The sequence below is a fragment of the Eublepharis macularius genome, chromosome 2 (assembly GCF_028583425.1).
Source record: "Eublepharis macularius isolate TG4126 chromosome 2, MPM_Emac_v1.0, whole genome shotgun sequence".
Classification (NCBI taxonomy): domain Eukaryota; kingdom Metazoa; phylum Chordata; class Lepidosauria; order Squamata; family Eublepharidae; genus Eublepharis; species Eublepharis macularius.
This window is the reverse complement of record NC_072791.1, coordinates 9,842,725-9,855,891: the sequence shown is the minus strand read 5'-3', so window position 1 is coordinate 9,855,891 and position 13,167 is coordinate 9,842,725. Positions and strand designations below refer to the sequence as shown.

Here is a 13,167-nt window from a genome sequence, read left to right as displayed (position 1 = left end):
GCTGTATCTCGCTCTTGTTACCTACGTTCTTTTTAGACACAAGCAAGGAAAGCTTCTGCCTGAGAAGTGTAAAATTAAAATTGTAAGCAGAGGAGAAAATGAAATGGTGATGCCTCTTTGCTTTGCTTTAATTTGTAGAACTCTGCTACGAAGCAGCCATTGTCTAAATGGCTTCTACATACAATGTTTATAGGGCACAGGTGCTGTTGAGAAGGCTGACGAAAACAAGAAAACGGTGGACTTTTCCACATGCATGACTTCTGCTTTTCTTAGCAGTCAATCCACTTGCATTGGAATCATGTTGAACACAAGGGTTCTGAATGTCTCTCCCCCCTCCATGTTTTTCCAGTTATTATATTGGTTTATTTTCATACAAAAATGCCTTAAAATCAGGATTTTGGGGTGAGGATGCTGTCGTCATTGGTAATACTGCAACCTCCCCCCCCCCACCACCTTTTCTTTGCTTGGTATGCACATGCATGAGAATCACCATATTGTCCCTGTAGAAAAATACCCTCCGCTCAAAGGTTTACCCCAATATTTGAACGTTCGGAGCTGAAATCTGTTTTTTTTTTTAAATTTCCTATTGACAAGCAGGCAAATCAAGAGGAGTCAGTTGCTCCAGTTTTGTCAATTGCTTTCAAGTGGCCAGCGCTTAACATTTAGTCATGTAAATGTCTCTAGCAGGCCGAGAACAGTGCAGTCAGCCCCCCGCAGTGCAATGTCCCCACCAAAATTGAACGTGATAACAAATACCTCTCCCCCCCCCAGTTATGAATGGGGGGTGTGGTCTTCTGACTTCTGATCCTTAGTTCTCTGGAAGTATGCCACCACCCCAACTGGGAACCACAGTTTTCCTTTACCAGCTGCTGGGGAGAGCTGGTTAGCCTCTGAGCATACACAAAGTTCACAGAAGTAACCGAGTGGCAGGCACAAGAGTGAGAACCAACACAACTTAACAAAGGAAGTTCTTTATTTTACTACAGCAAACTGAAAAGATGAAGAGCACACAAGTAAGGGAAAACAGAGTTTGCACCAAGGCTTTTGCAGCTATTCAGAAGCAAAACAGTTATTCTTGTCTAACTTTCGCAGCAAGAGGTGCCACGTATATCTTATTCATCTCCTGCTTGAGAAGTGTGGCCCAGTGTCTAGGAAGGGGGAGAAGGCCTGCCGTCCACAACCCACTGTCCGTTGTCCTAGGATTTGATGGAGCAGCACAGCCGAATGGCTCCTGGGGCTTTTTGTACCCTCTCTTCCCAGGGCAGGGGGACAAAGAGCCCCTCCTCTGAACCCAGCCACTTCCCTAGCCAGCCATGGCTAGGTGGTCCTCACGCCACGTATCTCTCCTGTCTCTCATGGGCCTCGTCTCACAGGTCTCTGGTTTTTATGACAGAGGCAAAAGGCTCGAACAACACACCATAAATTTAGCACAGTTTCTCCCAACATCCAAGGAGAGGTGTGAGGGAAGCAAATGATGATTCAATTGCCTCTTTTCTTCCTGCCCCTCCAGCTTGATTACTAAAAGGTAAATCAGAGGCCAGTTTTGATATTAAAAAGGCCCCAGGCCTGACCCTAACACCCTCAAACCCATTAAAAGAATCAAATTCCCACAAGAAATAAACATAGTAAAGTTGCGTGTGCTAGATATCAAGGCAGAAGCACATCTTTTAGTGATTATCATTATCAGGGAAGTTTTTTAAAAATAATAATATTAAGACTTACCTACAGACTTGCCTACGTAAGGAAAAAATCCCCCTTTCTGTGGAGGAAGAGACAGGGTGGACATCTCAATAGAGCCAAGCGCAAGGCAAAGAGTGAAGGCTGAAGGGCTGGAAAGGGCAGTGCGTGCTATTGTGCCTTCTGAAAGTGCAAGGAAACAAATGGCCATGTCAGAAAAAAATTTCAGGGCAGACAAAGTAAAAAGGCATCTCTTGCTGCAGGCACATGGGAAGACCAATAATCGCGATCCGTTCAGTTATGCGCTGCCTTATAGTCATACAGAGATATAGCACTATCATGCAAGTATTAAAAAAATACTTTGAAAATTTGCTGACACAGTGGATAAAATCCCTGTTTACCAAGGCAGGGGAAAGAGAGCACCGGGTGCGGTTGTCCCACAGCCACGTTCCAGTTAACCGGAAGTGGGCGGCACCAACAAAAGTGCAGGAAATACTTAACGCACGAACAAATGCAACTCAGATTCAGCTGCTAGAAAAAGATGAAGGCAAAAGCGGTCCCAAAAAATCCCTGGCCAAAAAGGGGAAATGTGAGGCCAAAACTAATGGCTCCAGAGAATGTGCAGAAGGCGGGATAAAAACTGAAGCAGCATGGGGCCAGAACTGATGCACTAATGCCACATGGAAAACCGTAGTGTATCAAATGACAACAGAGGTTGATAAGAGAAGAGGCTGCTGGGGAAAGAGAAAAATAAATTTGTTGCTTTGGTTGGGGTAGGGTAGGGTGGAGAATGAATTGGCTATGGAATCTAAAGCTTTCTGTTTGCCTCTTCTAGGTCGAAAATGAAACCAATGTCCTGCAGGATGGCTCTCTCATTGATCTGTGTGGAGCCACACTCCTGTGGAGAACAGCAGATGGCTTGTTCCACACGCCCACGCAGAAACATATTGAGGCTCTGAGGCAAGAGATCAATGCTGCGCGGCCCCAGTGCCCCGTGGGGCTGAACACACTTGCGTTTCCCAGTATCAACCGCAAAGAAGTAGTAGAAGAAAAACAGCCCTGGGCTTATCTCAGTTGTGGCCATGTCCACGGCTATCACAACTGGGGACACCGCAGTGACACGGAAGCCAACGAGCGTGAGTGTCCCATGTGCAGAACCATTGGTCCCTACGTGCCTCTCTGGCTTGGGTGTGAGGCGGGCTTTTATGTTGATGCCGGTCCTCCGACTTACGCTTTCACTCCTTGTGGGCACGTGTGCTCAGAGAAGTCTGCCAAATACTGGTCCCAAATCCCACTGCCACATGGTACTCATGCATTCCACGCCGCCTGCCCGTTCTGCGCTACCCAGCTCTCTGGAGATCAGAACTGCGTCAAGCTTATCTTTCAGGGTCCAATTGACTGACGCCATTTTACAGATGACTACAACAAAGCTCACTTTGTTAACGATTTACTGTGAAGATTAAGAATTTGCCACTAATGCTAGATTTTACCTTTTTATAGGATTGTTATTAATGAGGGAATGGGGTGTGGGAGGGCGGTGGCTGGGGGGATAGCAAGGGGCATGGGAAGTACAGTGCTACCAGGAACCAAGCAGATACTGGTGGCATTCCATGCTCAACAGCAGCATGCTCCTGGTGACATCTTCTTGGTCAAAACTGTAGTATATTTGTAATATTTTTTTCTTAGTACCCTTGATCAGAAGGGAAAAAAACCAATGTCTTAATGATTTTTTAATCTCGGATTTTTTAACAGAAATGCTTTTCTTCTAAACTTTGACAAGCCTTTAAGACAACATATTTTTTCAAACCTAAAAGGAACGTACAGAATGTAATTTGTCTTTTTTCTTCATTTGCAATATAATTAACTTGAATAGCTTGTTCTCATGGAGTATGTACTGAATGTGAGGGCAAACCTGGATGAATGTTCAGTAAATGCACGAGTTAAAAGAATCCGTGAACAAGGAGGGTTGGCTTCATGAACAATAGCACAAAAAATATTAAGAAACTGCAGTGTGGTCTGATGCACCTATTTTTTAAAAAAGATGCAAAATTACTTGAAATTTGGGGAATTCCAGTGTTATGTTCTTGTGGCACCGAAGTTACCTTCGCATGTCACTCCAATTTTTAAAAATGCTATGGGAAGGGTCAAAATACGGGTTATTTAGTCCCACAGGTGTGTAGGGCAACGTGGTGTGTGAAATGGTAGTTCTTGAGTTTTGCTCCTGAGTTTTCTGAAGCAGCTCGACTGTCCGCCCTCCTCCCTGTGTTTTTTGCTGACTCCACACATCGTAGAATCCTCCTGGGAAGCCTAGCGTTGGGCCTGTTCATTACCAGTACCAACTTGAAACCGTTTGAATGCTACTGCAAGCGGTACAGTGCTATTCTTCTGTGGCTTTATCCCAAGCATCCACAGCGTGCTTGAAAAGCCAGAATCTACGAGGGGGGCAGTGGCCCAGGTCCTTTTCTACCCAGCAATCCCTGCTCAGGCGGTTCCATCCTGTCCAACTGTTGCTTTCTGTCATAAATCCACAAAGCAGCTGCTTCCACGCCGATGAGGCAGTGTCTGAAGGAGTCTTGCGTGATGTGTGAACGCACCTTTAATTGAAATCCAGTGTTAGCAAGGCACTGGTCAGCCTTTCCCAGTTTTCATCTGGCGTCTGCATTATTTTTGACACATATCCAGACGTCTTCAGCAACGTTCTGCCCCACCCCAGTTCTTCCTTTTGGCTTTCTTCTCCCTTGGTGTAGTTGCAGTTGTGTGCTTTGGACCAGTGGGCAAACTGAAATGTAGCAACCGCTTTAAAAATCCAGCTATTTAAGTGGCTGTGCTGCGATACAAGAGAGAAGTCTTGGTGGTGGGGGGGGGTGCCCTCTCTGTCTGCGAAGCATATTCAATTGGCCTTGATCTTATTGTCAGTTCAGGCTGCTCATGAGTCTTAATCATCCCAGGATTCCTAGTGACTCATTGTGTTTTAAGCATTTGTAGCTATTTTGAAACTGATGATTAAAAATGAGCTATTTTGGTAAGCTTGCTTCTGTGACACAAACTTTCACGTGTATTCGTCCTTCCATAGCTCTGATGGTATGGGCTTATTAACTTTTCTCCCTCTTGTTGCTTTTTCTCATAGCCTAAGTACAGTCTTCGTATTTAAGTTTGTTCAAAGAAGCATCGAATGTTGCTGTTAAATACACAGGAGTAATTCATGCAATTTAAAATCCCAGATTATTTGAGGGAGTGGGAGAAATCATACCTACTGCTGTGTCTGAAAATTAGAACATTGGGATTTGTATGTACTTTAACTTTACCCTGTTACTGTTTTCATTTGCATTAGCAGCATTTTGTATGTTCTGTCTCTGTACTCATGGTATCAGAGGTATTTTTACAGGTTGGGAGCAAAGAAGACCCCTGGTGAGGAATTCATCACCCAACTGAGCTGAACCCAGCAGCTGAGGTCTCCTGCTAAGTTCACAGCTATTCCTACTATATCTGTGCTCTTTGTATAAATATATAATTTATATGATTTTAATATATTGTGTATATACTTGAACTGGCCTGTTCATATTTTGGATGTAATATTGTTTTATAGTTAACCTTTTAAACATTTTAAAATGTCCCTTGCCTGTTGGGGTGATGGGGCATAGTGTTTTTATCTGCTGCTGTTTAATACAATTTTGCTGTATAAAAATTCAGCATTTAAAATTGAAACTCCTTTTTACTCCAATGTTTTTCTGCTTTGAAAGGTTTCGCTCACTCTCTAGTGGTTTGTGTTCAGCTTCCATCCTCTGTAGCTTGTCTTATTCCTCACTAGTCTGTGAGATAAGACTGGTTTTCAAAACACTCCTTCCTAGTGCCTTTGTAAATTAGACTGCTCTTAGCCTTGGATTCCACGAGACAAACGTGTCGCCCAAGTACCAGTTATTTTGGAGGCACTGTTTACGGTACCCAGCCCTCATCCCCATCTTTTCAGCATAAGTACCTCAAGTCCCTGTTGTATTCTTGCCTCAGTACCTCATCTGTTACTCCAGACTCCCTTATGTAGAGACCTGCTGTTAACTGCATAAAGATTTAAAAAACGTTTTCATTATCTACTTCGAGGACAATAAAACCCGAGCCAAGATTCAGGAGGCTCTCCGGTGCAAAATATTTCCGCAATTTAGTTTTTCTTTCACATGTGAATATACATCCAGAGATTTTCTTGCAGTGTTTTAAGTTATCTGGAAGCTGCTCCACATTTCTCAGGAAGGATCCATTTGGTGTCCCAAGTGTTGTGATTCAGAACACTTTCTTAAAATCCAAGTCCTGCAGAACGAGGGAATAAGTTTAAGGATTCAAAGACTGATCTCGGGTGCTTCTGTGGAACAAAGCGTCCCATATGATTAATGGCAAATGTTTGACTTTACATTTGTCAGAATTGGTCATACCCTCTTCTCACTTGACGTTTTCCTGTACAGAGGGAACCAGAAAAGGTTGTCAGAATAGACTGTGACAATTTAATAATAATTTTTTTAAAAAGCAATTCCCGAGTGAGCTCTTGAGCCTTGAAAAAAATCAGCCAGTCCAAAGAGGTTAATACCTAAAATTTTCCAAGGTATTGCATTTCCAGGGTATTGCATATAATAATAATAATAACATTCAATTCATATACCGCCCTTCAGGACAACTTAATGCCCACTCAGAGCGGTTTACAAAGTATGCCGTTATTATCCTCACAACAAAACACCCTGTGAGGTGGGTGGGGCTGAGAGAGTTCCAGAGAGCTGTGACTGACCCAAGGTCACCCAGCTGGCTTCAAGCGGAGGAGTGCGGAATCAAACCCGGCTCTCCAGATTAAGAGTCCCACACTCTTAACCACTACACCAAACTGGCTATCCGAAGGCCAGTTCTTAGCACAAGAAATGCTGTATTCGGGGGGATGAAAGTTGTGTCTGAAAGATCCAGCCACAGGCCTTTCATAGAAGCATAGAGTTGGAAGGGGCCTCCAGGGTCATCTAGTCCAACTTTGTTATAGGGAAAGTCCTCGGGTCTCCCGCATTCTGGAATATCCTTAATTTGAATAATTTATTTCCTGAATTGGCTGGATTTGGTCTATATTCTCCTCACACACAAAGGGTTTCGCATGATTATCTTCCTCCTTCCCTCCTCACAACTGCATGTGCTACATCAGTACAGTGAATTTCTTTGCTGTGTGCCTGAGATCTAATGCAAGACTTTTAATTAACTCCTGAGTAAGCCTCCTTCCAGACAGCTTCCTCTAAGGCAGGGGTGCTTGTGGGGTGTGTGGTGCGTGTGTATTACTGATGTTTGTTCCAATCATGCCAGAATTCAGTAGCAAGTCCCATTCGGGAGGGTTCTAGGCAGTGGGGCAATCAGATGTTGAAGAACGTGCATCTCCCCCTTGTCGGCATTAGTTGGCTGTCATTGACCTTCTTGTCTCATGACAGTCAGAGGGAGTCCAAATGTGGGGGGCAGTGCCATTCCACTGAATGAATGAACAATTTTGCAGATGGTATCCTACTGCTTGGCTTATAGTGGTGCCTTTTTCTAGTGCAAGCAGATTTCCTCTGGTGGAAGAAGAGCCTCTTACCTTAGAGGATGGTAGTGTGTAATCGTGTCCTTTCCTCAGCCTGACTTCTGATGGCTAGGATGTGCTTTAACTTTGCGGGGCAAATGCCTTTTGAAAAAATCTTTGCACGGGACAGCAGACCCTCATTGCTCTTTAAAATGGCTATTTATCGTGCCTTTTGTTCTTGTGAGTTGATCTTGAGGCACTTTTTTCCTGCTGAAGGATCAGGAAAGCTATTCTTTCACAAAGTGGTGAGGTGAAGTCCTTTATACAATTTCCTTCTTTGTTTCACCGAGAGGCGTGCTCGTTTTATTTGAAATGAGTCCTTTCTAGTTCAGAGAAACAGATTCGTCTCAATAACACCAAAAGTGTATGTGACAGTCTCTTAGACGGAGTAAAGGGAGGCAGTGTTTGGGATCAGAGAGGCTTAAGTTAAAATTGCAGCTGGACTATACTATTGTTTGACATCATAGTATTGGTGCGAGGACAAAAAGCGATTGAGAACTGTGAGCAAGAGGCTGACATTTCAGGCTGCTAAAACACTCTAATTTGGACCTGGAACATTGTCAGAACTTTGCTAAATCCTGCCTACCTTAACCAGTAGAAGCTTTCCAAAATCCTTGGCTGCATTCAGAGATGCCAAGTATATGTTGAGGCTGGCACCAAGCTGGCCTTATGAACATTAAGGCTCATATGCTCAGATTTTTTCACCCACTTTGTGCAGCGCATCGAGAAGGAATCAATATTTAACTTTCATTACCTTTGATATACCAGTGCAGGCACGCAGCTTAACCAGACACCAAACCAGCATTCTAAGCCCAGATCAAATTATGGTTTGAATACCATGTTTTGGATGCCCAACTAACTGATTACGCTGCACACTTGCATTCCTTTGTCAAGGGTGACTGCAGTTCATCTTCTGTCTTCTGTGCTCTCCCACATTGGGACTGTGCATGCGCAGGCCTGCATAAGAGAAAGAACTTCCTAGCTTTGGTAAACTGGAGAGCCACACTTCCCACCAGTGTGCACAACAACAGCTTTCCCACTGAAACAGTTACGGGATGTGAGGGAGGAGTGCCCCTCCCCCCCCGTTCCTTCTCTGCCACCATTCTGAGAAGAGCTTCTGTGCTTTGTTTCGTCGCTGTTTTCCTCAAATGAAAAATTACCATAAAATAACAGAGAAGAGAAAGTTGTTTTAGAGAAAAAGAGAGACTTTTCTTTCAGATTTCCCCTCTTTTCTCGTCAATATGGCTCAGAAATCCTTACTGAAGAAATGTGCTGAATGTGTCATGAAAATGACATGAACTAATGAACATACCTTGTGTCTCATATGTCTGGGGGAGGCCCATAATGTCTCAGCCTGTCAACACAGTCAGAACTTTACTCGTTGGCTTCAAAAAAAGCTGCCTCTGGGAACGGGTTCTTTCAAGCTCTGATACCCTCTCATCACACAAATCTGCTGTTAGGGTGCAATCTGCCAGGGCAGAATCCATCGCTTTGGTTCTGGTGGTTCCAGCATCGGAACCTATCAAATGTCGGTCTTGTTCTCTGGCCTTGGCTACCTCCATAACCTCCAGCTGTGAAGGCTAAACCTTTCAGATCTGAGCTGATCAAAGTCTTTGTCTAAGTCACCTCTGCCACTGCTGGTTCAGCCTTCAGATCCTATAGTGCTAGATGAGTACCTTAACTGTTTCTTCGCACATGCCTTCACCACACTTGGGCCCTTTAGAACCAGAATGAACCTCCTCTTTGGATGAGGAGGTCATTCATCAATGCACTCCACCTTCAGCTGCTGAAGAGGTCCAATCCAAATATAGGTGAGGGGGACACTTCACATGAGTGAATAAGGATGGCCATGTGTGTGTGTGATGTGCCATCAAGTCGTCTCTCACCTATGGCGACCCTGTGAATGAAAGACCTCCAAAACGTTCTATCTTGAACAGACTTGCTCAGATCCTGCAAACTGGAGGACGTGGCTTCTTTTATTGAGTCCAGCCATCTCGTTTTAGGTCTTCCTCTTTTCCTACTGCCTTCCACTTTTCCTAGCATTAGTGACTTTTCCAGAGAATCTTGTCTTCTCATGATGTGACCAAAGTACGATAGCTTTAGTCATTTTAGCTTCTAGGGAGAATTCAGGCTTTGGCTGCTCTCAATATGCACATCACCAATTATCAAGCGATTGTGGCGGTATATCAACTGTGTATCTGGGACAAGATGTCCACTTACATTGGGCCACTGGTGAGGATAAGCATTTTTTTTTTTTTTGCGAAAGTCATCCAGTCTAAAGCGCCAAAACTAACTGAACGCTGGACGGTATGCAGCAGATTTGTCTGCATGATCTGTGGGGCAGCTGTTATTTTGAGGAATCAAGCCTGGCTCTAATCTACAGCTCTTTTACAGGACACAAAGAGCAAAACTCGAGGACATGCCCTTCAAGGGCAGTGCTCCGTTCTCATCTAAGATTGATGAGATATTAGCCATATCCGGGGCTTTTTTTCTGGGAAAAGAGGTGGTGGAACTCAGTGGGTTGCCCTCGGAGAAAATGGTCACATGGCTGGTGGCCCTGCCCCCTGATCTCCAGACAAGGGAGTTTAGATTGCCCTCTGCGCATGGCGCATGGTGCAGAGGGCAATCTAAACTCCCCTCTGTCTGGAGATCAGGGGGTGGGGCCACCAGCCATGTGATCATTTCCAAGAGGTTCCAGCTGAAAAAAAAGCCCTGGCCATATCTAAGAAATAACCAAACCGCTAAGTAGGTAGGGCTCACTGCACTATCGGCCCCAACACATAAGCAGCGCACTTCCACCTACCAGGCTGAAGGTACCCAACCACGTTACCAGAGGTACTTCCTGCCTCCTCTCAGAGGCACTACGGAGAGTCTCATTCCCAGCCCAAAAGAAAGGGGTCTCACCCCAAGTCTAGGCACTCTCAGGCACCTAAGGATCAGCAAGAACAGATACCTGTTTTCTCACTACCACCTCAGGAGGCTGAAGGTCCTCCTTTGTTTTTGAATAGGCTCCTACCATTTTTGTCAGTGGCAGGATATTACATCCATTTCCTGGGTCCTTTCATTAGTTCAACAGGGTTACAGAATCAGATTCCATTCGTTACTACCTCTGTTTGTCCCTTACCAGGAATGTTACTCCTTGATCTGTTGAACTTCAGGCAGTTAAAACCCTGCTCCTAAAAGGTGCTGTTGAACCTATAGATTCAGATGCTCAATCCTTGGGTTTCTATTTGGACCCATTCTGGATTTACAAAACTTCAATAAGTTCATTACAGTTCACAAGTTCCGTACGTTGCCATTATCTGCAGTGTTGTCAGTGTTAATATTCAGCTGTTGGTTTATCATTTTGGACACGCAGAATGCCTATTTTCATGTTCCTTTTTTTAATCAAGGCTATTTACTAAAATACTAAAATTGCAATTGGAATTTTTACATTTTGGTAAAATGCAAATAGAAATTTTTACATTTTGGTGCCAGAACTGGCAAAAATTCAGCCTTCTGATCTTTAGCAGCCTTCATTTCAATAGAGGGGGTTTCCTATATGAGGAAGTTTTATATCTTGTGCAGATGCTTGGGGGAGCTTAACCATTTCAGCAGGAAGATCTACTGAGGGGGCGTTATTTTCTTCTCCGCTTGATCGCTGTCTCCATGACATCCCTCTGCCACACACTGAGGCCACTGGAATCAAATGGGGTACGCAAAAGATGAGGTTGTTGTTTTTTTTAATTTGGTTCAATGCTTAGCCTGCCCTCCCCACAAGTGGGCTCAGGGCAGGTCACAAGGATAAAACAGTAAATATAAATACATTCACAACAATAAAACCAGTAAAACCACATCAGACTACAGTTCCCTCAAAATTGCGGCTCATTCTGTTCGTCCCTGCCAAAACCGTGCAGAGGAGGGGGTTTCAGTAAATCCGGTCAGATCATGACTTCTCCTATACAACTCCCCCTTAACAGGAGACCAGTAAGAGAGGCTTATGAGATGGATACCAGGCCAGCCTCAACCATACGCTTGGCAGAACATCACTGTTTTGCAGGCCCACCGGAAGGATAAAATTTATTTATTTATTTGATTTGATTTGTACCCCGCCCTTCCCATGAGCAGGCTCAGAGCGGCTTCCAACAATATTCCAATAAAAATACAATAAAAAAACATTAAAACCACTTAACCTGGATGGCATGAAAAAAAGTTCAGGCACCATTGATCATATCAGGCTACTATAAAATCAGTATAGACCACGGGCACCGCCATGATGTAAATCCGGAATGGCTGCAGAAGGAGGGCATGGCAGTCAGAAAGGGGGACACAAAGCTAGCCTCTAATCAAAGGCCCGGCGGAACATCTCCATCTTGCAGGCCCTGTGAGTTCCCACAACTGGTTGGCTTACACATGACATATTTCTTCTTTTGCTCACTGCTCATGCTTTTATTTTCTCTTATGTGTAAAAGCTGGAAGTTAAGCAGCATCTTTCCCTCTTCCTCATGTCCAAGGCCATCCTTCTCGTCTTCCTCTGAGTCAGCCACATTTGGTTCATCACAGCTGTCAAATTCTGATGAGTAGACCTCGATATTAGATAGGACTGGGCTCAGCAGGCATTCAGAGCGATTTTTGTCTTCCTGCTTTGTTTGGAAAGCAGCATGTCTCTGGCCTCTTCGACTCTCAGCCATGGTGAGAGAGAAGTGTCTTTTGAATTGCTTAACGTCGTCACGGTATTTTCATTTCATTTCATTCCCTTTATAGCCTGCCCTCCCTGCAAGCAGGCTTAGGGCGGGTGACAACAATATAGAATCATACAAAGTTAAGCTTACATTAAAACAATAAAGCCCCACAAATGCCAATAAATACAGAAGGCATCTACCATCAATTTCAGAAAAGGCTATAACAGGACCATAAAATGCAGAGAGCAAGGTAGGTCTATCATATTACACAATATTATAATTCAGAAATGGATTTAAACGAATGTGTGTCAATTACAGACGATTTGGATGAAAGCCCCCTTCCCCCCCTTTTCTTTGCTTTTTTCCTTTCTGCTTCCAATGAACCAATAGATGGAAAGACAATATTTTCATACTATGCATTCAAACAGTTTCTCAAGGATTTGTTTAATTTGTTTCCACCTAGGTCACCCATCATTCCCCAATGGAGTCTCTCCTTAGTTCTAGCTAGGCTAATATTACCGCCATTTGAACCTTTAGCAACTTGCTAGCTACCCTTATCGTCCCTAAAAATGTTTCCTAGAGGCCGTCATATTGTCTAGGAGGGTGGGCAAGTTAGTTGCCCTACATGCAGACATTCCGTTTTTTTGATAGGGTAGTGTTGCAACTCGGCCTGCAATTTTTTTACCTAAGGTTGTCTCCCAAGTTTCACCTGTCGCAACCTGTTTTACTGGCAGTGTTCTTCCTGCTCCCATCTTTTGACACAGAGAAGTCGCTGCACATTCTAGATGTTATGAGAGCTTTATTGTATTTTAAAAGATGACACGTTATTAGAAAATCTCCAAGCCTTTTTGTGTCACACCGGAGCTCATAAGGACTTGCAAGTATCTTCACAGACTCTGGAAGGATTATTTCTACCATTAAACTGTTATAAACTAGCAGAAGTCTGTTGTCCTGGTCTGGACCCACGCTTCAAGGGCACAAATAGCTTCAGCAGTGTTTCTCTGAGGTGTACCTGTGTTATCTGTAAGGCTGCCACGTGGTCTTCGACGAATACCATCATCTGACAGTCCTATGTAGACACGAATGCAAGAAGAGAATCAGCGGCGGGTCATGCATTCATTGTTTAACTGAACAGCCTCACACTTGGCGAGTAGCTTGCTAATCTTCCCGTGTGGGATTGCACAGAAGGCCGAAGATTAAAACAGGGTTTCACGTACCTGTAACTGTTCATCAAGTTGTCTTCTGTACAGGCGCACACAC

The 13,167-nt window shown here is 44.1% G+C and overlaps 1 protein-coding gene across 1 annotated transcript in view; it reads left to right on the top strand.

Annotated features, from left to right (window-relative positions):
- PELI2 (pellino E3 ubiquitin protein ligase family member 2) overlaps nt 1-5,325 on the top strand; it is a 126,070-nt gene extending 120,745 nt beyond the window's left edge. The window contains exon 7 of the mRNA XM_054971984.1: nt 2,513-5,325. Coding sequence (XP_054827959.1) covers nt 2,513-3,079 — 567 coding nt within the window. The 3' untranslated portion in view covers nt 3,080-5,325. The remainder of the gene's footprint in view (nt 1-2,512) is intronic.
- The last annotated feature ends 7,842 nt before the right edge of the window (nt 5,326-13,167 follow it).